Source organism: Carassius gibelio, chromosome A22, assembly GCF_023724105.1.
Source record: "Carassius gibelio isolate Cgi1373 ecotype wild population from Czech Republic chromosome A22, carGib1.2-hapl.c, whole genome shotgun sequence".
NCBI classification, from domain to species: Eukaryota; Metazoa; Chordata; class Actinopteri; order Cypriniformes; family Cyprinidae; genus Carassius; species Carassius gibelio.
Window position 1 is genome coordinate 42,681 of NC_068392.1, and position 24,444 is coordinate 67,124.

Below are 24,444 nucleotides of genomic sequence, written 5' to 3' on the forward strand. Positions count from 1 at the left end.
TGTCTGGATGGAGTCCTTACCCTTCGTGATCCCAGACTTCTCGTCCTTTTGAGATTCCTTGTCTTCCTGTTCCCTTCCTGTTTATTTTATTTTGGATTGTTTTCTGGATTTGACCCTGGCTTGTTTGACTTCGTTTTGGATTATCCCATTAAAATCATACCTGCCATTGGATCTCTCCCTCTCCTGTGTCTTACTTGGGTCGCGATCGTCACAGAAGGACTCCATCCTTTGAGATCCAGCGGTATGTCTTTTCATGTTTCCTCCCCACCCACCGAGTGGGATAGGAGTGGTTTTGAGGGAACCCGCCTGGTTGTTTTCCGTGGGACCAGGGGAGGTCGCAAAGGAGTTAGTGGTCGAGAGGAGGTTCAGCATCGCTCTCCACCATGGCCCCCCTTCGAACCCGGGCTCGTGTGGAACGGATCGGAGCCGGTCCAGAGTCATGGCACAAGATGGCTGCTTGTCCAGCACCTCTGCACAGAATGACAACCACAGTTGACTCTCCAGAGTCGAATCAGGTTCAAGTGGACCCTTCAGAGTCGAGTCAGGTTCCCGTGGACCCTCCAGAGTCAAGTCAGGTTCCTGTTGACCCTCCTGAGTCGAGTCAGGTGCTCGTGGACCCTCCTGAGTCGAGTCAGGTGCTCGTGGACCCTCCATAGTCAGGGTTAGTCACCGTTGACCTTCCAGAGTCAGGGTGAGTCACCGTTGACCTTCCAGAGTCAGGGCTAGCCACCGTCGACCCTCCAGAGTCAGGGCTAGTCACCGTCGACCTTCCAGAGCCAGGGCTAGTCACCGTTGACCCTCCAGAGTCAGGGCTAGTCACCGTTGACCTTCCAGATTCAGGGCTAGTCACCGTTGACCTTCCAGAGTCAGGGCTAGCCACCGTCGACCCTCCAGAGTCAGGGCTAGTCACCGTCGACCTTCCAGAGTCAGGGCTAGTCACCGTTGACCCTCCAGAGTCAGGGCTAGTCACCGTTGACCTTCCAGATTCAGGGCTAGTCACCGTTGACCCTCCAGAGTCAGGGCCAGTCACCGTTGACCCTCCAGAGTCAGGGCCAGTCACCTTTGACCCTCCAGAGTCAGGGCCAGTCACCTTTGACCCTCCAGAGTCAGGGCCAGTCACCGTTGACCCTCCAGAGTCAGGGCCAGTCACCGTTGACCCTCCAGAGTCAGGGTTAGTCACCGTTGACCTTCCAGAGTCAGGGCTAGTCACCGTTGACCTTCCAGAGTCAGGGCTAGTCACCGTTGACCTTCCAGAGTCAGGGCTAGTCACCGTTGACCTTCCAGAGTCAAGTCAAGTCACTGGTAATCTTCAAGGACAGAGTCAAGTCACTGGTGATCTTCAGGGACAGAGTCAAGTCACTGGTGATCAGTCAAGTCACTGGTGATCTTCAGGGACAAAGTCAAGTCACTGGTGATCTTCAGGGACAGAGTCAAGTCACTGGTGATCTTCAGGGACAGAGTCAAGTCACCGGTGATCTTCAGGGACAGAGTCAAGTCACCGGGGTTCTTCATGGGAGAATTCAAGTCACCAGTGATCTTCATGAACAAAGGCAAGTCACCATTGATCTTCATGAACAAAGGCAAATCACCATTGATCTTCATGAACAAATACAAGTCACCATTGATCTTCATGAACAAATACAATTCACCAATAATCTTCATAAGCAGAGTCAAGTCAGCATTGATCTTCTGGAATCCAGTATAAACACCATGGGATTACCAGAGTCTCGTCACTTCTCTGTGGAACTACCAGAGCCTCCCCACGTCTCTGAGGAACTACCAGAGCCTCCCCACATCTCTGAGGAACTACCAGAGCCTCCCCACATCTCTGCTGAACCTTTAGAGCCTCTCCACATCTCTGATGAACTACCAGAGCCTCTCCATGTCTCTGCTGAACTACCAGAGCCATTCCACGTCTCTGCTGAACTACTAGAGTCTCTCCTCGCCTCTGCGGAACTTCCAGAGTCTTGTCACGTCTCAGTCGAACTCTCTGAGCACCCGACTGATCCTGTTGTGGCCACGGAGGCTACCCTTAACTTGTTCATGTTTTCTGTTTCAGCATTGCCCAACCAGACTTGTCCTCCTGTTTATGCGGTCGCACGGATGTGGTGGTCTTCTGCTCCGCCCTGGGGGGCATCTGTTTCGACCACACAGATGTGGTGGTCTTCTGCTCCGCCCTGGTGGGCATCACGTTATGTTGTCCTGGACTTGTGTTTTTGTGGTTGTTTTGTTTTGTCTGTTCTTCCATCTATGGACCTGACCCTCCGCGCCCCCCCCCCCCCCCCCCCCCGATCCTCTGCCGGTCCACCTCCCCCCTGGGTTTCTTGTCTGTGTCTTTCTTTCCGTTTCCCTCTAAGGACCTGGCCCTCTGTCCCTCCCCCTGATTCTCTGCCAGTCCACCTCCCTCCTGGACTCCTTGTTTTGTGTTGCACTTCTCTTGTCTCAGTTTTCCCCATTTTACCTGGTCCTTTTGTCTCGGTTTCCCCATTTTACCTGGTCCTCTTGTCTCTGTTTTCCCCATTTTACCTGGCCCTCCGTCCCTCCCCCTGGTCCTCCGCCGCTCCACCTCCTTCCTGGTCTTTTTGTGTCTTTGGTCTTCCCTTGGGTTCGGGTGGAGCATCTGGCAGCTGCTCCTTGGAGGAGGGGGTAATGGCACGCTGTCTAGTCTCTGTTTCCCTGGGTGTCCACTAGTGGGTTCACTTCCCCTCAGGCACTAGTATTCCACTAGTCTTGTCCTTTCATCACAGTAATTGCACTCCTGCTAATTGCACCAGGTGAATTCACTTAATTGTCATTAGCCTCCCTATATTTACCAGTCTTTTCATGTTTTCTGGATGGAGTCCTTACCCTTCGTGACCCCAGTCTTCTCGTCCTCCGAGATTCCTCATTTTCCTGTTCCCTTCCTGTTCCTTTTTATTTCGGATTGTTCTCTGGATTTGACCTTGGCTTGTTTGACTTCGTTTTGGATTATCCCATTAAAATCATACCTGCAATTGGATCTCTCCCTCTCCTGTGTCTTACTTGGGTCACGATCGTCACACATAACACATGCAGTTATAAAGCTGTATAAAGTTGAGGTTGTTTTATAAGCTATTCCTCTATCAACATGAAATATCATCTATATATATATATATATATATATATATATATATATATTAAACGGATATATATTAAACGGATAGAAAAAGAACTCAGTCTAACATTTGTTGAATAATAATTATTTTACCCTACCTTGAAGATCCAGACAAGATTTTCTATGTTGAAGCGATAATTCTGGAAGTCTGATTGCTCATGTTGAATTCTGTAAGCAAAATAAATTTGGCCATTGTTCATATTAAATGAAATAAAATACAACATTTCTGATATAAGATAAATATGTGAGAAACCATTTTTGTTTTTTCTTCCACGTCTCTCTGGTTTTGCTCTCAATTTTAGGGCATTGGAGATCATTTTAGCTGAACAGCCTATAATTTTCTTTATAGATTTTCCCCTCTCCAATCAACTTTTTAATTACATTTTCTGTTAATTTTTATTTTACATTTTCCTCAGGCCTTTAAATGCATGTTCAACAAGTGCTGGCTTCATCTGTAAATAGGGGCCACCTGATCCACACCGGTTTATTCACAAAATTGATGACCTCAGTGATTGAATGCCACACTGCTATTTTTTTGAACACACCCCTTTCAACTAATTGCCCAACTGCACAGCCTTAAGAGCATGCATATCATGAATGCTGGGTCTTGTTTGTTTTCTGAGAATCTACTGCACCTACTGGTAACTTGTTTGCCACGTATCAATAAAAAATATATTAAAACCTGGATTATTCTGGTTAGTCAAATTGTACTTGTATTATTTTGAACAATACTGTATAGTTGATTACTTATGTTGCAAATTAAACTAAAATGAAAACTGTGGTATCTAAAAGATGTGCTGGTGTTCTTACTTGTTGAGAAGAAAAGTTGCCAGTTCCACATCACTTCTCATTCCCTTCTGTGCTTTTAGAGCTTCCCACCGTGTAATTTCTGAACCAATATTTACTGTGGTCTTATGTCCTTTGTTACTAGATCAATCAAAACAACAAATCTCATGGAAACCCAGCATTAATCCATTCAGAAAAAGGGTTCAATGGAAATTATTTTTCATGATAGTGACAGCCTACCTGTGACCAACAACAAGAAACACAATAAATACCTTTTCGTAGATGTTGTTTTCTCACTGAATTTTGGTGTTCCACCATCTTTTGAATGGTCACTCTTCATGGACACAAAGCTGGATACATGTGAGCCTGATCTTTCTCTAATGACATAAAGATGAGGGAGAAATAAACACTTTACTACAGGAGGCTCCTCAGTAACTGATTTCCAGACATGCTCTCTTTAGTCCTTCTCAGAAATGTGCACTTACAAGGTGAAAAAGTTTGTCATTCTAGTTCAGTGGCTCAAATGTACCTATTTGGTAAACGTGTAGTAAAATATGCTGCTAATTTCATACATTTGATAAATCTATCTGAACAGAACATATAAAGTTTTTGTTTATTGACTAAATCAAAATGTTTATTGACTAAATCAAAAAGCAGAGATGTGCCTGCTACACAGTTATGTTACATTGCATTTCTATATATCCCACTGCTGCTGTCTTTTTTAAATTAACCCATATAATAATCTATATTTCTGTTAAGTTACTAGCTATCTTGTTGCTATCATTAACTATGGCTCATTTATTAGGAACCCTATATTGGAATAAGCTCTCTTGCACACAAATTTATTTCAAATAATAAATCATTGTAATTTATAAACTTTTTGATATGAAGGGTGACTAAAGATATTTATAATACTATCTGAATGTAATTACCAAAAACTTCCAGTATACAAAAGCAAACCCTGATGTTTCATGCTTCCTGCCATTCTGCTGCCCTTTTTTCTATTGTTAAGATGAACATTCACAATAATCCCAAGAACAGTGTTTTATGGCCTTATTCAAGTGATTTAACATTTTTAGTTTTTCACTAACCATGCATAACATTTTTTTTTCTCAAAAATACAATCATGTACATGCATGCATTTCACATATTATTATAGCCCAGTTTGTGCTGATTACAGTGATTTTAGACTTTACCCATTTAGATATTTATAAGAAACGGAAAAAAGCACAAATATCAGGGAATGACAAAACTGCTCCAGGCCCCAAAAATACCCTAAGACTCCAGAGGGTTAAAGGGTTTTCAAGCCTTGACTATGTGTAACAATAATCACATAATCACATAATCACATGCAAATAATAAGGGCACTTAACACTGTTAACCTGGATTTTATCCAGCATTCATCAGAAGAAATATATATATCAGGAACTTGTATTATATTAACGTGACATACCCTCTTTTCCTTTTCTGTTGGTGGCAGTGTAAAATTAACATGGGTTATCACTGCTAATTAAAGATGTTATGGGCAGAGAGTATTAAAGGTGTTCCTGATCTACTTCACTTACTTCCTCTGGTGGAACATTGTTCTCCAGAGAAGCTGGTTCTCCAGAGAAGCTTTTTCAGTCGACAATTTAGTTTTAGTTTAGTTTTATTGTCATTGCATATCTCTACACAATGAAATTAAGATGACATCAATCACTCAGTTAGCAGCTAAAAGGATAAAAAGTGACACTATCAACAACAGGCAATAAATAAATATATATAAACATTTAAAAATACACAGTATAATTCAAGTCCAAATTTAATTAGTCTTCCATGCTTTCAGCCTTTCAGCAGCTCATTTATGGCCTTTGGAAAAAAAATTGTTTCTCATGCGGTTTGTCTGAGCCGTCATGACCCTGAGCTGGCCTGAGGGTAGGGTGTCAAAGAGGGTATAGCCAGGATGTGTAGGATCTGCCCTGATACTTGCTGCTCTTCTCTGCAGCCTACTAGAATATATATCCTCAAGGCTTGGAAGAGGTGCACCAATGATTCTCTGGGCAGTTTTAATTACCTGCTGCAGATCTTTTTTTCCCTCAATAGTGCAGCTAATAAACCACACTGTACAACCATATGCCAGCACACTCTCTATTGTGCACCTGTAAAAATCTTTGAGGAGTGTCTGCGGGAGACCAGTACGTCTTAAGGTGCGCAGGAAAAAGAGTTTCTGCTGAGCTTTTTTCCCTATCTCTTTGGTGACCGTGTTCCTTCCCCAGGTCAGATCCTCCATCAGATGCAGCCCTAAATATCTGAAACTTTGGACCTGTTCCACCTCCTCTCCATGTATCTCAAGACTGTCGTGTTTCTTGGTTTTGTATTTCCTAAAATCAATTATGATTTCTTTTGTTTTCTTTATGTTGAGGATTTAATTGTTTCTGCTACACCACGATACCAGTGATTGGACCTCCTCCCTGTAGGCGGTCTCTTCATTGTTGGTTACCAGCCCTACCACAGCTGTGTCATCTGCAAATTTGAAAATGGAATTTGAATCATGAATGGGAAAACAGTCATAGGTGAACAGCGAATAAAGGAGCGGACTAAGAACACAACCCTGGGGAGTACCAGTGTTGAGGATGGTGGTGGAGGAGGTAATATTTCCAAGTCTGACATGCTGGGGTCTGTCAGTAAGAAGGTTCTTGATCCACTTACAGAGGTGAGAGTCCAGGCCAAGCAACAGCAGTTTGTTGACTAGCTTGCTGGAGTTGATGGTATTAAAAGCTGAACTAAAGTCAACAAAAAGCATCCTGACATATGTATTGGGGTTCTCCAGGTGAGTGAGGGCAGTGTGAAGTGCAAGTGAGATGGCATCATCGGTGCATCTGTTTGCTCTGTAGGCAAACTGATGTTTGTCCAGATTAGCTGGAATGAAGGTCTTGATGCTGTTCAGTACCAATCTCTCAAAGCATTTCATTATAACTGATGTTAATGCTATTGGTCTATAGTCGTTCAAGCATGCAACAGTTGTCTGTTTTGGAACAGGTATGATGGTAACAGTCTTTAAACAGGTAGGAACTATAGCCTCCTTCAGTGACCTGTTAAATATGTCAGTCCAAACAACTGCAAGCTGTTGAGCACATACCTTTAGTACACGTCCTGGGACCCCATCTGGTCCAGGTGCTTTTCTGATGTTAATGTTCTGCAAGGCCCGCTTGACCTGGTGCTGATCTAGTACGATTGGTTGCTTGTCCACATGAGCACTGACGATGGTCTGTCCTACACTGGCTCCATCCTCAAAGCGGGCAAAGAAGAGATTCAGCTGGTCTGGAAGAGAAGGGTCAGCAGAAGAGTGTGGACCATAGTTTGCTGTATTGTTCGTTATTGTCCTGATTCCCTGCCACATGCTGTGATGATTATTTTCTTTAAAATGCTGTTCAATGCACAGCTTGTAATTTTTCTTTGCAGAAGTGATCCCTCTTCTGAGGTCAACTCTGGATTTCCTGTAGGCCTCCTAGTCCCCAGATCGCAAGGCAGCATCCCTAGCTTTCAGAAGAGTACATACATTTCTGTTAAACCAGGGCTTCCGGTTAGGGACCAGTTTGACATGTTTAGTCTGGGTGGTATTTTCAATACAGAACTTAATGTACTGTATGACAGTACTGTGGTGGTGTATTCCTCAATGTCTGCATGATCAAAGAGCTCCTACATAGTATCTTCAAAACAGTCCTGTAGTGCAGATTCTATTTCCTCAGTCCAGATCTGCACAGTCTTGATTTAGCATTTAGTTCTGATAGCAACAGTTCTGTATGTTGGTCTCAGGAAAAAAGCCAGATGATCAGATTGACCGAGGTGGGGGGCTGGCAGTGCTCTATAGGCCCCCTTTATATTCATATACACCTGATCCAGTGTTTTTCCCTTCCTCATTCCAATCTTAATATTTTTGTGACACTTAGGTAGGACTGACATTAAATTTGAATGATTAAAGTCTCCCGCCACAATGAAGAAACTGTCAGGTAGCCTGTTTTGTTGTGCACTGATAGCCTTTTACAGTTTTTTCATGGCTAACTTAGCGTTAGCCCGTGGGTGGACATACACAGCAGCCACAAACACAATAGTGAACTCCCAGGGTGAAAAAAACGGTCTGCATTTTAGCAGTAGGAATTCCATGTCTGCACAGCAATGCCTCTCCATGACAGTAACATCCTTACACTAGTTGTTATTTATAAACTCACATCCTCCCCCTCTCGTCTTACCAGACTGTAATGTGGGGTCTGATCTATAAACACCACAACCTGCTAGCTCCACAGCTGTATCCGGGATGTTTTCATGTAGCCATGTTTCTGATATTATCGTGACACAACTGTCCCAGCGGTGATCCATAGTCCGGAGTCTGACCGCCATTACATTTCCATTATTTGTGCCTAGAGTGTGGGCCAGCTGACTTCCAGGTAATCCTGAGGCCCCGGCCTGGCTACGTGCCTAAGATTCCCATTATAAGTCTCAAAGACCAGGTGGTGAACCTGCAAGTGTTGCCCCTGGAGGAGGCAGACCCAACGCTGGCTTTGCTCTGTCCTGTCCGAGCATTAGGATGCTACGTAGACCGGAGACAAAGCTTCAGGACCTCTGACCAGCTCTTTGTCTGTTACAGAGGCCGGCAGAAGGGGAATGCCGTCTCTAAGCAGAGGATCACCTAATGGATTGTGGATGCCATTGCCCTGGCTTATCAGGCACAGGGTGTGCCCTGCCCATTTATGTTGTGAGCTCACTCAACTAGGAGTGATGCATCCTCCTGGGTGCTGGCTTGTGATGCCTCATTGACAGATTTTTGTAAAGCTATGGGCTGGGCGACATCTAACAAGTTCACTAGCCTATAGCCTATAGTTCACTTCTATAGCCTTCATGTAGAGCCGGTATCCTCCTGTGTTCTCAACGGGTAGTGGCACCGAGAGGCCCTGGTTAGTGTTGGCTTGCTAAAACTGCTACAGAGTGTCCGTACTGTACACCCTGTTAAGTTCCCCCATCACACTCGGGAGCCAGACATGGTGGAACGTCTGGCTCCGGCCTTTCACAATTAATCTGTGAGAACCGTGGAAAGCTGGGTTACATATTGAGACCTAAGCAGTATTTGTATGTGTATAGTCCACAATATAGCTTTAGAGTGCGTTGGTAGGGATCCCAATTCGTCGGTCACCAACGTGATGTCAAGAGTGACCGACTGAAAGGGAAAGTCTCTGTTACATATGGTATCCATCGTTCCCTGAAGGAGGGAACAGAGACGTCACGTCCCGTCGACACAGTTGCTGTACCACCGATTAGCGGCCAGCGCAATTAAGACTAAATGATGGTTATGAAACTGACTGGCTAGAAGTTTGTTTTATTTACATTTATTTTTTACTTTTTTATTTTGTACATCACTTCCCAGCCTCATGTTGCCAGCCAACCTTTGTACTCATTATGCACGTTGATGCTTTGAAACTTGTGAATGTGTTAAGTATTTTGAGCACTTTTTTTTTGAGTGAGGTGTTTTACATGAAGCAGAAAATGAAGGGTGTTTATGTAAATTCCTTTTTTCTTTTTTTGGATCACTTTGTGATTAAATTGTATTGGTAACGATTAATAAGAGCTTTTTAAATGCTGTTCTAAATATTATATTCCAAAGTTACTGTTTTCCAAGTGCATGTCATGTCACGTGACTTGGGAATGAGCGTCACACTCGGTTACCTACAGTATACGCAGGATGGCTGCTCCGTCTGAGATTGCAGATCCCCCGGACACATTTAAGTCTCTTGTGTGGGAACATTTTGGTTTTATAGTGGAGTACAGGAATGGAATTTGTGTTGTAGACAAAGCACACACAATCTGTCGTAACTGTTTCTCAAAACTTACTTATACGACAGGAAACATGTCTAAGATGCAAGCGCATCACCTCAGCATTGATATTAGCGGCACACGTAAGAAGCATCAAAAACAGGTAACTTTTCCCACTGCCTTCAGAATGAAGCTACAAGCTAACTCTGACTGTGCTCAAACAATTACAAAGGCAATAGATGTTTTCATGGCACTAGATATGCAGCCGCTTTCCCTTGTGAAGAATGACAGATATCCTTCATAACTCATACAAAAATTAACCAACACTCAGTGAAAACATGCCTCACAGACATAATAAATATATCTATAGAAAGCTTTAAATGACTACTTAACCAAATAAAACAAATCTAAAACAAAAACTTTCATTATAATCATAATCTGTGAAGATGCTCTTCTCTGCGTGTCTAATGAGGAAATGGCTAGACAGGCCATCATCACTATTTGATGGATGTCTAAAATATAAAAGTCAAGTCACCTTTATTTATATAGCGCTTTAAACAAAATACATTGCGTCAAAGAAACTGAACAACATTCATTAGGAAAACAGTGTCAATAATGCAAAATGACAGTTAAAGGCAGTTCATCATTGAATTCAGTGATGTCATCTCTGTTCAGTTTAAATAGTGTCTTTGCATTTATTTGCAATCAAGTCAACGATATTGCTGTAGATGAAGTGACCCCAACTAAGCAAGCTGCAAGGAACCGAAATTCGAATTCGAGAAGTAAGGAGAAGTCTAAAACAGGCGGGAGGCCCGGCCCGCGTCTGAACTATGACGTGAAGCAGTTAGATGTGGCATTCAGCAATAATAATCCTCAAGCAAAAAAGGCACCAATCTCTGAACTGTTTGGAAAGTTATTTCCAGTGGAGCCGGACACTCCTGCATCCAATGATGCGTTTCCACCATAATTTCCCGGAACATAAAAAAAAGAAACTCTGAATTTGAACTTTCACTAAAGACACAAAGAACAGAGAGGTACTTCAGTCACTTTATGGGTCCTATTTTAACGATCTAAACGCAAAGTGTAAAGCGCACAGCGCAGGTGCACTCAGTGCGTGTCCAGATCCATTTTTGCTATTTTAACGACGGAAAAACAGTTGGTGCACCAGGGTGCATGGTATACTGGGGGAAGTCGTGACCTAGTGGTTAGAGAGTTTGACTCCTAACCCTAGGGTTGTGGGTTCGAGTCTTGGGCCGGCAATACCACGACAATGAACCCCCAACTGCTCCCCGGGCGCCACAGCATAAATGCCTGCCCACTGCTCCGGGTGTGTGTTCACGGTGTGTGTGTGTGTGTGTTCACTGCTGTGTGTGTGCACTTTGGATGAGTTAAATGCAGAGCACAAATTCTGAGTATGGATCACCATACTTGGCCGTATGTCACGTCACGTCACTTTCAATGAGGTGTCCCTATTACTCTTAATGAGTAATGGGTGTTTTTTTGGCGTAACGTGCAATAAACCAATCAGTCTCATCTTCCATTCCCTTTAAGAGCCAGTTGCACTCGTGCCATGATGGATTTGCTATTTACACAGCGGAATTTGGCAAGCGCTAAGACAGAAAACGTCACCGAGATTAAATGGAGCTGCTCATGTTTGAGCAAACAGAACATGTTCGAAAAAACATTGCGCCAGACTTTATGTCTGAGTCAACCAGGTTTGAGTTGATCTATGGCGCGGTCTATTTTCAGCTCAATAAAATAGCAATGCGCCAGCAATGCGCCTGAACACACCTCTTTTTCAAACTAGCACGCCATGGGTGCACAAATTTGCGCAAATGCATTTGCTAATTAAACGACGTGGTGCTGGACGGGAAAATGCAAACAGCGATGGACTGAAACTAGCAAACATACTTGTGCTGCGCCGTGCGTCGCATTGTGTCGGGTGTATGATAGGGCCCTATAAGTTAATGCTACAAATGCTAATTAAACACATATCTGTGAATTTTTACTTTTTACAACTATTGATGGATTAATGTATTTTGGTTTATTTGCAATTGTATTACTGGAAAGAAACTCCGGGTTGAGCTCATTAAAGAGTGAAGCAGCTTATCAGACAAATGAAATTACCTTTCTGCAGAGGATGTTGTTTCCATACTTAAGTCTGGTACACCACCTATTGAATGATCACTCCTCACAGACACAGAGCTGAATGTTTCTGAGATTGATCTTTTCATACTGAAACAAATAGCAAAGGAAAAAAATAACACTTCAGAATACAGGTCCCTCCATCCTATATAAATATGTTTTGTGTTTACAGTTTAGTCAAGTCAAGTCACTTTTTTATAGCACTTTATACAATACAGATTGTGTCAAAGCAGCTTTTCAGTGTTAAACAGGAAAATAGTGTGTGAATAATGCAAACAAAATTTAAATCTATTGTAAAGCAGCTCTGAAAAGAGGACAATAATAAACAGTCAATTTTTTCAGTCAAAATAAGTTCATCTTTGATTTTATTTTTTTTTATTTTTAGTGATAAAAATATTTTTTTTATATTAGCATATTTTTGTGTTTTGGATTGGTACCAAAATTGGTACTGAGAACCGTGGATTTTCACCTCTTATTGGTACAGAATACTGACATTTTGGTACCGTGACAACACTAGATGGATTTATATATTTCGGTTTAGTTGCAATTGTATTACTGGAAAGAATCTCCAGGTTGAGTTCATTAAAGAGTGAAGTAGCTTATCAGACACATGAAATTACCTTTTTGCAGGGGATGTTGTTTCCATACTTAAGTCTGGTACACCACCTATTGAATGATCACTCTCCACAGACACAGAGCTGGATGTTTCTGAGACTGATCTTTTCCTACTGAAACAAATAGCAAAGGAAAAAAATAACACTTCAGAAAAGTCCCTCCATCCTATATAAATATGTTTTGTGTTTACAGTTTAGTCAAGTCAAGTCACTTTTTTATAACACTTTATACAATACAGATTGTGTCAAAACAGCTTTTCAGTGTTAAACAGGAAAATAGTTTGTAAATAATGCAAACAAAATTAAATTCTATTGTAAATTAGCTCTAAAAAGAGGAAAATTATAAAGTCAATTTTTGATTTATTGACGTCATCGTCCAGTTCTGTTCAGTTCTCTTAAAATAATGTCTATGAAATCAAGTAATCAAGAGTATTGTCAAAAATTAAGTGGAGGAAAGTTTAAGGGGGGGGGGTGAAATGCTATTTCATGCATACTGAGTTTTTTACACTGTTAAAGAGTTGGATTCCCATGCTAAACATGGACAAAGTTTCAAAAATTAAGTTGTACGTTTGAAGGAGTATTTCTGTTCCAAAAATACTCCTTCCGGTTTGTCACAAGTTTCGGAAAGTTTTTTTCGAGTATGAGTCTGTGTGACGTTAGATGGAGCGGAATTTCCTTATATGGGTCCTGAGGGCACGTCTGCCGGAAGAGCGCGCGCTCCCGTATAGCAGAGCACTGAAAGCACAGGCATTCACTGATCAGAGCGAGAGCGTCGCGAAATGTCACAAAAGAAGTGTGTTTTTGGTTGCCAGGGCAAGACAACCCTGCACAGATTACCAAAAAAAAAAAAAAAAAACTGCATTAAGGGACCAGGGGATGGAGTTTATTTTTACAGAGCATCAACGGAGTTGTGCAAGTGTTTTTGTTTGTTCCCTGCATTTCGAAGATGCTTGTTTAACAAAAAAGGCACAGTTTGACGCCGGATTTGCACATCGTTTATTTCTTAAGGATAATGCAGTCCCAACGAAAAAGCGTCACGATCGTGTGTTGGAAGCGCATGCGGTGAGTAAAACTGCTTCAAATATCTCTGTGTTGTTAACTTAGCTATCGGCGGGAAAGCACATCAAGTAAACAACATGCAATGTTGTCATCAAACTGCACTTTCCACATGTACAGCTTAAAAAAAAAAGAAAAAAAAAAAAGACGACATAAAGTGGAACTTAGTCATTTTCCAAAACCGCTCAGTACATACCACATAGAGACGTCGTTGCTGATGCTGCTCTTGTTAAATTTCAGCCTCTGGATCTGATTCTGGATCATAAATATACGCTGAATCTGACTGTTAGCCATGGTTTGTTTTGGATGTTTTTTTCCTCACGGTAATGTCACAGCTTCCAAACGCTCTCAACGCAAAAGCTTACTGGCTCTTGTGATTCTTTAGCTCCGCCCACACGTCACGCCTCCAGCCGGTCGTGTTTTTCCGGGAAAAATCGGTACAGACTATCTTTCTCTTATGAATATAATAAAACTAAAGACTTTTTGGAGTTATGAAGGATGCAGTACTACTCTATAGGTACTCAAGATTAACAGGATATTGAATGAAAACGAGCATTTCACCCCCCCTTTAATCAAAACAAAAACCATTCAAACTATAATGAGACAGTGTTTTGGACACGTTTTTCTTGATGTTTGATCTACTACAAAAGCCAAAGAAATTTTAAAATCAGGTCAATCTACAGAGGTTCAATTCAATGGGAGCAAAGTTGCTTGTTTTTAAATTATTTCAATGTTTAGGTAATTAACCACACTGAGTGATACTTAGCCTTATAACACCTGATTATGATTATGTAGAGTAAAACCATATCATAAGCCCTTTCTGCATGGGATTAGTACTATCTGGGGACCTTGTGTGATTTTGAAATTACCCCTCCCCCTACATCGGAATTTTGTGTGGTCCATTCGCACGGGATAAGCAAAGCCTGTGATTTTACTCGAATTTACTGAATTATCTCCCGGATACCCGGATGTCAAGGGTTTGTGAGTCTCGTTCTATGGTCCGGTTAGGATGGATAAAAAAAATAAAAATAAAAAAACTAATATGGTCGTGTGCGCCTGGTCATTTACATTTCACCAGGTTAAAATAATAACTCAAGCTTTATGCTTGGTTTATTTGTAACACATTAACCTCGAAACCTTTTCAGCCTTCTCATTCTGCAAATTTTATGGTGTAATGATATGACAGCACCCAAAATACTACCAAATACTCCAACGCAGCTCCATTCTTCACAAAGATGGCTAAAAAGGAGCACAGGAAACAAAAACCATGAAAAATAATATACGACCCGCCAAATGCTGGCCCAATCACAGAAATGCCGATTCGCACGGTACTAATATTATCACAGGTCCTCTGTGTTCAGTGAATTATGGTAGGTCATTAGTGGGAGAATTTTGACTTTACAAATTACAGATTCGCACAAGATTAAGATCAAAGACATCCTCCGCAATTATTATAAATGACTCACCAAGTAATACTAATCCTGTGCAAAAAGGGCTATAGACACTAAGATAAAACTAACATGCTGCTTCCTCACCCTGTAAGATTTTTCCAATTAATTAACTATAAAACACAACTCAGGTTAAGGTCAAGGTCAAATTTATTTATATAGCACATTAAAACAACAAGAATGTAAGTACACACAAATAAAACGGCTGGAAGGGATTCAGTCCAATCATGACAAGAACATTTAAACAAAATTGTAATACATATTAAAAAGAAAAGATCAAAACCTACTATATCCCAAAGAAATTACAACTCCTAGCAATTAAGAGAAACATACGGTAAACTCAAATTAAGAATAAGCCTGAGAAATGAGGTAGGTTTTTGATATTTTAAAATGGCTTAATGTAGGAGAAGGCAATGAAAAGAGGTCTGTATAGGTGAAATATGTTCTCTCTTTTTTGTCCCAGTCAAGAAACGAGCTGCAGCATTTTGGACTATCTGTTATCGTGAGAGTGATGGCAGACTAATTCCAGCATACAAGGCATTGCAAAAATTAAGCCTTGAAGAAATAAAAGCGTGAATTACAGTCTCCAAATTCTGAAAGGTGAGGAGGGGCTTTAACTTTCATAGTCGCTTTAGCTGGAAAAAGGTGGCCCTGACCACTGAATTTATTTGTTTGTCGAAACTTCAGGTCGGCATCAAAAATGACCCCCAGATTGTTCACACAGGAGTAATTATTTGACTGAAAATACCCCAAGAGACCACTGGATTTGTTAATTTTTGGTTCGCAGTCAAATAGGATAATCTCTGTCATTTTCGTTCAACTGAAGGAAATTCCCCCAATGCGGTGATAATAAATCGAAAGAACAGCATTGTTTGTAACATTTATTGTATAAATCATTTTTATTTATCATCACGGTATGCTAAATAAAAATGTTAATTTCTATATATACCAAGCTTTTGAATGGCATAGTGCAGTAGTTTTCAACCGGTGGTACTGCAGGTGGGCCGCCAATTAATATTAAAAGAAATAATATTGTTAATATATGTAAAAAAATCATAAAATAATATCATTTCATATATATAATTAAATAACAAAAAAAAAAAAATATTAAACTGTTACTATGCTTCCACTATTCGAGCTTTCTGATTGGTTTAAGAATAAACCACCAATTTATCTCAGATATTTTTGCTGCATATGCTACAGAACAACAAATTCAAACATGCATAAATGGCTGTTGTGTTTCTTCCTGACTGCTTGCTCCGGTGACTATCTATCCGCTGCTGAGCTCTGCATGGTCTGGTTTTCCCAAATTATTTTCTGTTCATTTCCAGTCCATTCTAGTGCTGTGCGATTAATAGAAATCATCATAAAATCACTATTTGAGCGTGCATGTTTCTAAATCGCCTCATAGCATGATTTTCCGTGGCCCTGACCTCCCATAGTATGCTATCCGATCCAATCAGAATGCAACGCACCTAGCGCGAGAACAGAACAGACTGGGCATATGCTTAACTCCAGGTTCACACACTGTCTGTGATGCGCCTTTTTTCCAAGCGCATGTTAACAGATCACAGCGTTCAAACTGCACGCGGTAAAAGGCTAGAAATAAAAACGTGCGAAAATAATTAATATCTAACACATGAGCATAGAGAGAGTTGTGAGCACACAGAAAACAGTTTAAGTGATAGGAGACACATTTTAAGTGCGCACACTCTCTCCGCGCAGAGCACCGTGTATCTGAGCAAGCACGTCTGGTTTTGTGACAGCGCAAAGGAAATCTGCGTGCAAACAGAGAGATTCGCGCTCATGCATTGTTTTAATGTGCTTTCGCGTTATATTTATGCTGTATACACACTGCAAACACCTGAGGCACCGCTACAATTTATGAGCTCTATGAACAATGCATGGCAAAAAAGAAAAAAAAAAGTCCCTGGACAAGGGATTTATTTTTTTCTTTTTGCCATAAGTCTATACATTTTGTTACATCTTTACTATATTGATAGTAAGAGTGAAGCAGCTTATCAGACACATGAAATTACCTTTTTGCAGGGGATGTTGTTTCCATACTTAAGTCTGGTACACCACCTATTGAATGGTCACTCTTCACAGACACAGAGCTGGATGCTTCCGAGTCTGATCTTTTCCTAGTGAAACAAATAGCAGAGGATAAAAATAAAACTGTCATTATACAATACAGATTGTGTCAAAGCAGCTTTTCAGTGTTAAACAGGGAAATAGTGTATCAATAATGCGAACAAAATTTAAATCTATTGTAAAGCAGCTCTAAAGAGAAGACAATAATAAACAGTAAATTTTTCAGTCAAAATCAGTTCATCTTTGATTTATTGTCCAGTTCTGTTCAGTTCTCTTCCAATAATGTCTATGCAATCAAGTCAATAGTATTGTCAAAAATTAAGTGGAGGAAAGTTTAATCAAAACAAATCCATTCAAACTATAACGAGACAGTGTTTTGGATACTTTTTTTTCTTGATGTTTGATCTACTACAAAAACCAAAGACATTTTATAAATCAGGTCACTCTACAGAGATTCAATTCAATGGGAGCAAGTTGCTTGTTTTTAAAATTTTCAATGTTTAGGTAATTAACCACACTGAGTGATACCTAGCCTTAACACCTGGTTAGGTGTCATCGTAATAAGAGAGTAAAACCATATCATAAACACTAAGACGGGCGGTTATAAATAACTGGCCAAAGACCATTCTTTGGGGTGAAAATACTAATGTGCCTAAGACTTTTGCAAATTAGTGTATGTCGCAGGAAATTTGGTCTGTGCTGTTGGTTGTACACCAGGCAGAGAAGACATACCAAAATTGACCATATTTACTTTGTTTGCCTAAACTGATCGTTTTGTGGTGAACAATTCATCCATGCAAGTCAATCCACACAAAAAAATAGTTTGGCTTTGTAATCTTTAATCAAAATCTGAAAATGCCCCCCCTCCCCCCCCTCTGCATTGGAGGACCTTCCCTGATGATGTAGGTTTGACGGTTTTGGTGTCTGCTTAGCATCTGTATCCACGCCCCTCCAACTGACAGTAGACAGGCATTGACAGCGCGTGAATGGAGAGATGACGAGGAGGTGCATTTTTGGTTGTGGCACTCACAAAACACTTTTCCCATTCCCTAAAATTCTCTCGTTACTGTCCAGATGGGTCGAATTTTTACATTTCGAGGAAGGAGGCATAACAGATAGGTCACAGATGTGCTCGAATGCTTAAATTCGAGCACAAAAATTATTGTTTGCGTTAAGATCTGCTTCCATTTCTGAATGAAACACCTACTTTTCTATATCCAATCAGGTGCCAGTTGGAAAATAAAGCCACACCCACTATTTTTCCTCATTCAGTATTCCGTTTCTCTCTGAAATACATCCCAACACTGAAGAAAAGTCATTTGCAACTTCCGGTTCACGTAGACTTTAAGGGTTTATAGTAGATGGTCATTCAGCCTGAGCGATTGTGTTTAGTATGCTCTCTGTGAGGTCAGCAGGCTCCCATCGAGAGGCCAAAGGTCCAGAGCCTACAGCTCGGGCTGAGGGTGCCATATCGTTCTGTTCACCTGAGAGAGGAGGTCCCGTCTCAGGGGAATGGACCACGGAGCTGCTGAGAGCAGCCAACACAGCTCTTCGAACCAGTGTTGGATCCTCCAGAGTGGGGCCACTAACAGAACCTTGTATTTCTGTTCCTTGATTCACCTGATAACATGTGGAATCAGGGAGATTGGGGGGAAAGCATAAAAGAGGAGGTTGGGTTAGTCGTTGGCCAACACATTCCTTTCCTTCGAGAAGTAAACTGGGCAATGAGAGTTGCCTTCCGAGGTAAAGAGGTTTACTTCTGCCTTGCCAAAGATGTCCCAGATTCCTCCACAAAACCCAGCCTGACACTCTGTGGATGGCCTGCCAGGCATCGGCCTGTGTGGCAAGGGATTGCATCGGTTCGAGCAACAGGTCTCCTTGTGGGGACCCAGTAAGCTGAAGAAGAAATTAGAGAATTTTTTTTCTCACTGTAACAGCCATGGGTTGTGTGGGCACTATTTGAATGGGCCCAGATTTCATAATGGTATATACCACAAACACATTGTCGTCAGTACCCGGGAGTTAAAAGGTGCTTGGAGGCACAACAGAGGCTGCTTGGGGGATGTCCCATGACAGCAAGACTTTGCCCCCTCCTCTTCCTGTTCTGCAGATCAGGATGACACCTGAGGCGCAGGATCCAGCACTAACTTGGGCCGGGGACCCTGTTGTTTAAGGAATGGATAGGGTCTGGCCGAGTGGGAGTGGGTACTCATAAAGTACCTTAAAATAACTTTTTCCAACTTTTTTTTTTATTTTTTATTTTTTTACAGCACTTCAAGTTAAGCCATTTTTAGAAAACAAAGAGAGTCAAATATTTATATATCATAATGCATGCTGTGGTAGAGGGTGGACCTAAAATAAATAGGTCTGAGTTACCAATACACATTAAGTCAGTTCTCTGATGCTGAAATCAATAACTAACAATACTTTAATTTCTATATTTGAGACTTATATTTGCCCAAATTTTTCTTATCTTGTTGTATCATTGTGGTTAAAAAATTTACTGAATTTTCATTACTTTGATCAGAAAATGTCAAACATTAAATTATTTGTGGTGGTCCTCTGCTCCGCCCTGGTGGGCTTCTGTCTCGTCTGCACGGCTGTGGTGGGCTTCGGTCCCATCTGCTCGGCTGTGGTGGGCTCTAGTTCCACCTGCTCCACCCTGGACTCCTGCTCTGTCAGCACTGCCCTGGGCCCCTGAACTTTCTGATCTGTCCTGGCCCCCTAAACTGTCTGATCCACCCTGGCTACCTGCTAAGCCATTACTCCATGTCCCTGTTCCCCTCTATGGACCGGGCCCTCCATCCCTCACCCTTATCCTCCACCATTCCACCTCCCTCCTGATCTCTTTGTTTTGTTTTTGTAGTTTTTTTTTCCACTACCTTCCCCTGTTCCCCTCCATGGACCTGGCCCTCAGTCCCTCCCCCTGAAACCTCCACCATTCCAAATCCCTCCAGGTCTCCTTGTTTTGTTTTGTTGTTTTTTTCACTTCCTGTCCCTGTTCCCCTCCATAGACCTGTCCCCCCGTCCCCCATCCCTCCCCCTGATCCTCCACCATTCCACCTCCCTCCTGGTCTCTTTGGTTTGATTTTTGAGGAGCATCTGGAAGCTGCTCCTTAGGGGGATGGGGATTGGGGGTAATGTCACAGTGTCTGGTCTTTGTATCCCTGGGTGTCCACTAGAGGTCTCACTTCCCCATATCGTCACTCCATATAGGATCCATATCGGATCTTCTTGAACCAGTTACCAGGTTACATCGAGTGATTAGTTCGCTAACCGGATATCACTAAACTGCAGTGTTTTGAACTCACTCACAACAGACATGGAAGAGAAGACAATACCAAATAAAGTCGTAGTTTTTGCTATTTTTGGACCAAAATGTATTTTCGATGCTTCAAAAAATTCTAACTAACCTTCTGATGTCACATGGACTACTTGGAATATGTTTTTATTACCTTTCTAACCATGGACAGTATACCGTACACACGGTTTCAATGGAGGGACCGAAAGCTCAGGGACTAAATCCAAAATATCTTAAACTGTGTTCCAAAGATGAACCTCCATGTCTTACGTGTTTGGAACGACATGAGGGTGAGTCATTAATGACTAGGGCTGTCACTCTTAGTTCGAAAATCGATTGCGCAATCGATCAGACCAACCAAAAAAGTTTCGAAAATGAAAATAGGTAATCGACTTTAACCAAATATGTACACTATTAATTTTAAAATAATTAAACAATTAAAAAATATAGATGTAACCAAACTCACAACCAAGCAGAAAAAGAAAATAAAGAATTCCGTGCAGTGCAGTATGCGTTGCGAAAGCTAGACAGAAAATACCAGCAATTTTAAGCGGCTAAAGACCAGTGATGTCGAAAGCGACCTCTTATGCTTCGTTCAGACCAAATGCGCATAGAGCGTCTGGCGCAAATGATTTCAATGTTAAGTCAATGTAAATGTATGTTGTCTTTGTTTCTGTGTGAGAGGAGTGTGTAAGCCGTGCATCAGCTGCTAATAGAGCTTGTGAGCATTTTTGCCACATTACTGGCATTAAACGATTGCATAAACACTTACATGCATCCAAATGCAAGTATCCTCATAAACACAGTAATTTAGGTCTTAAGGGAATGTAAACAGTTGCTAGAGAAAGTGCATATGTAACAGTAAATTGGATCCGGACTTCGGTCTTAAAGGGGAAGCTGTCCAATATTCATGATATAAGATTTTGGTCATATCGCCCTCCACTATTTTAAATTATATGTAAATCTCTTGGAACAAACAAACAAATTTAAAATCCTCTCTATTTTTCTCTGGCAGCTAATGTTAATTTGATAATGTGTAATACCACATGTTCTTATTGCATTTAATTAGTAAAGCATTAAAAAAAAAGGTATAGGCTACTCCTGGAACTGGCATAGGCCTACAATTTCGAAATTTAAATCAAGCTGAAATCCCTTCATACTCCAAATAACTAAAATGTAAGTATTAAAGGTAACTTGCAGAAGTACAGAGGGACTTGTGTTCAGGGAACTGAATCCAGATTTTTTTGAAAACTTTTGGTTTTGTTCTCGCTCTGTCAGCCAAATTCTAGATTGTTGCAGATCACATGACAAAATCAAAGTTCTGTTTGTGATCATCCACTGGACTGGAATGTATAAAGTATTATGTATATACAGTATAATTTACTATGTCTAAATGTTCATTCTTAACCTAACAATGGTCAACATGGCATTTATTATTGTCCCTGTTTCTGGATCATTTTTAAAAGATACACATATTGTAAATGTTTCCTACTGTTCAATCCATTGTTTCATATTTACATAAAATCCTTTTATGAAATATTTCAGAAAAATAGCATTTCAATAATTTTTAATAGCCTATTTAACAGGTCCCTTCCCCACAAAGAAAAAGATACACACTTCAAATCCCTATAATAAATTCCTAAATCTACAGTTTTATTTCGAAAATGCAACTTACCCTGTCATTTCTGTAATTTCTTTCCTTAAGATACTGAACATACTGTATGTTGTTCTTGTGGTATACTTTGTCAGTGATGGGCAGTAGCTACAAATATAGCCGAGTGACGCTATAGTTTAAAAACATTTCTCAGTAGCGTAGTGGTAGCGTAAAAACAGCTTTACAGTAGCTAAGCTCTTTTTTGATCAACAAAAGACAAGTAGTCTCTAACGATACATTGTCGAAAGCAGTTCTGAAACTCACGCTCAAATCGGAAATATAACTGCTAATGATCACTGATCCTGGACCGGTAAAAGTGACGCCACCGCCAATAAACCTCGTAACATCATTGGCTCCTCAAACTGTCAGTCAAACCTCATTATTCTTCCCGAGTTCCCGCCTCTCTAGCAAATGAAGTGCGGCGCACAGTTTGGAGCGTCTCAGCTTGTTTGCAGTCTAACGTAAATAAAAGAACTGTTGATTGAATAAGTACAGCGTTTTCTTTTATCAAGAAACACTATATTTATAAGGGCTAATGTTTTTTTGTATTTGAAGAGGGGAGAAGTGTTTGTTGTCAAGTCACAGTAATAGCTTGTGAGAAGCGCTCAATCTTAATATACTTTGGGCCAAATAACAGAAAAAAACAACAACAACTGAGCGACAAGCGACAGTAACTAACATGAGCACGAACAATACATGTATTACAGCATTTATTTATCTTTTTAATGTTAGTCGTTCATTTGTAGTTCACGTTAGAACACAGTGCATTAACTGTTAACAAACGGCTTGATTTTAATAAAGCATTAGTAAATGTTGAAATTAACATTAATGAATGCTGCAGAAGTATTGTTCATTCTTAGTTCATGTTAACTACACTAGTTAACTAATGTTAACTAATGAATCTTATTGTGAAGTGTTACCATTTACATTTAGCAGACGTTTTTATCCAAAGACTTACAAAGGAGCACAATCGAACCAATTAAAATCAACAAAAGAGCAATGATATACAAGTGTTTTAACAAGTCTCAGTTAGCATAAAGGGATACTCCACCCCAAAATTACAATTTTGTCATTAATCACTTACCCCCATGTTGTTCCAAACCCGTAAAAGCTTTGTTCATCTTTGAAATACAATTTAAGATGTTTTGAATGAAAACCGGGAGGCTTGAGACTGTCCCATAGAGTGCCAAGTAAAATACACTGTCAAGGTCCAGAAAAGTATGAAAATCATCATCAGAATAATCCATCTGCATCAGTGGTTCAACCATAAAGTTATGAAGTGATGAAAATACTTTTTGTACATGTATAAAACAAAAATAATGATATATATTTCACATTTCAGAAAAGTATCTGCCTTTTTAAAATAAATGCCAATGCAACCAGCAAGACTTCATCCTCAACTTTATGTTTGGACTTCTTCCATTTACATTCTGCTTGTCTACTTTTTCATCTGAGATAAAGTGTATGGTCATTTATCCAGGGCATTGATTTGGCTTTAGATGATTTAGGTTTCAATGGGGAAAGAAACGTCACTCTTATTGTAATATTATCTGTCCTGAACATTTGTTCCATATTGACAATGGGTATCCTAATATGCTGTGAAACAGTTATGGCAGTGTACTAAATTTACATGGATATTGCAAATAAACTATTATGATTCACATTGATGATAAAAAAAAAACACATATGCTTTTAGACTGAATTCTTTAGATTTTTTAAAGCAATGCTGCTTGTAAACCCTGTTTGTGAAAACACTCTGAATAAGACATATTCCCTGAAACATTTTTATAACAGTTTAACTGTATTATATATATATATATATATATATATATATATATATATATATATATATATAAATATACATTACTATGCAGGGATTAAACCGTGCTAAAACAAAAAAAAAAATCCACCAACGCATATGTAGTTTTAAATAAAATACACTATTACATTTTCATGTTTTTCTTATATCATTTCTTTTTAATTTGTCAGTAGTCAGTAAAATGCAAGGTCTGACATAGAAATATGGTTACATAAAGGATCAGCATGAAACACAAAATTCATAATCCTAAAGAATTATTCTCAAAATAATTCAAGAATTAGGCATTGTGAGAGAAGTTTGTGACAAATTTCTTGACTTTGTATTAGACACAGCTTTGTGTTGTTCTAAAATGTGTAGGTTAAAATAAAGAAAGATCTCACCTTAAAATAAAATGTTTAATTATACCTATACGAATAAAAAGGATAACACTGAAGAAGACAAGAAAGAAATTAAGAAAGGATTGAGCCAGATGGTGTCCTGTGTTCTTTCCTTGTTATCTCTTCTACAGATGAATGATTTCAGAGACTGTTATTGATTTATTCCAGGATGAAGATTCTTGAGGTCAGATTATTAGGAAATTCAGCCTTACTTTGTCTTTTCTGAGGGCAAA

General features: G+C 40.3%; 1 protein-coding gene across 1 annotated transcript in view; it reads right to left on the reverse strand.

Annotated features, from left to right (window-relative positions):
* The window catches only part of LOC127942423 (NACHT, LRR and PYD domains-containing protein 3), a 36,291-nt gene extending 13,976 nt beyond the window's left edge, over window positions 1–22,315 (reverse strand). The window contains exons 1-7 of the mRNA XM_052538122.1: window positions 22,037–22,315; window positions 17,006–17,110; window positions 12,469–12,573; window positions 11,831–11,938; window positions 4,192–4,296; window positions 3,944–4,060; window positions 3,232–3,301 (exon numbers count right to left, since the gene is read on the reverse strand). Coding sequence (XP_052394082.1) covers window positions 3,232–3,301; window positions 3,944–4,060; window positions 4,192–4,296; window positions 11,831–11,938; window positions 12,469–12,573; window positions 17,006–17,110; window positions 22,037–22,077 — 651 coding nt within the window. The 5' untranslated portion in view covers window positions 22,078–22,315. The remainder of the gene's footprint in view (window positions 1–3,231; window positions 3,302–3,943; window positions 4,061–4,191; window positions 4,297–11,830; window positions 11,939–12,468; window positions 12,574–17,005; window positions 17,111–22,036) is intronic.
* Between the last annotated feature and the right edge of the window lie 2,129 nt (window positions 22,316–24,444).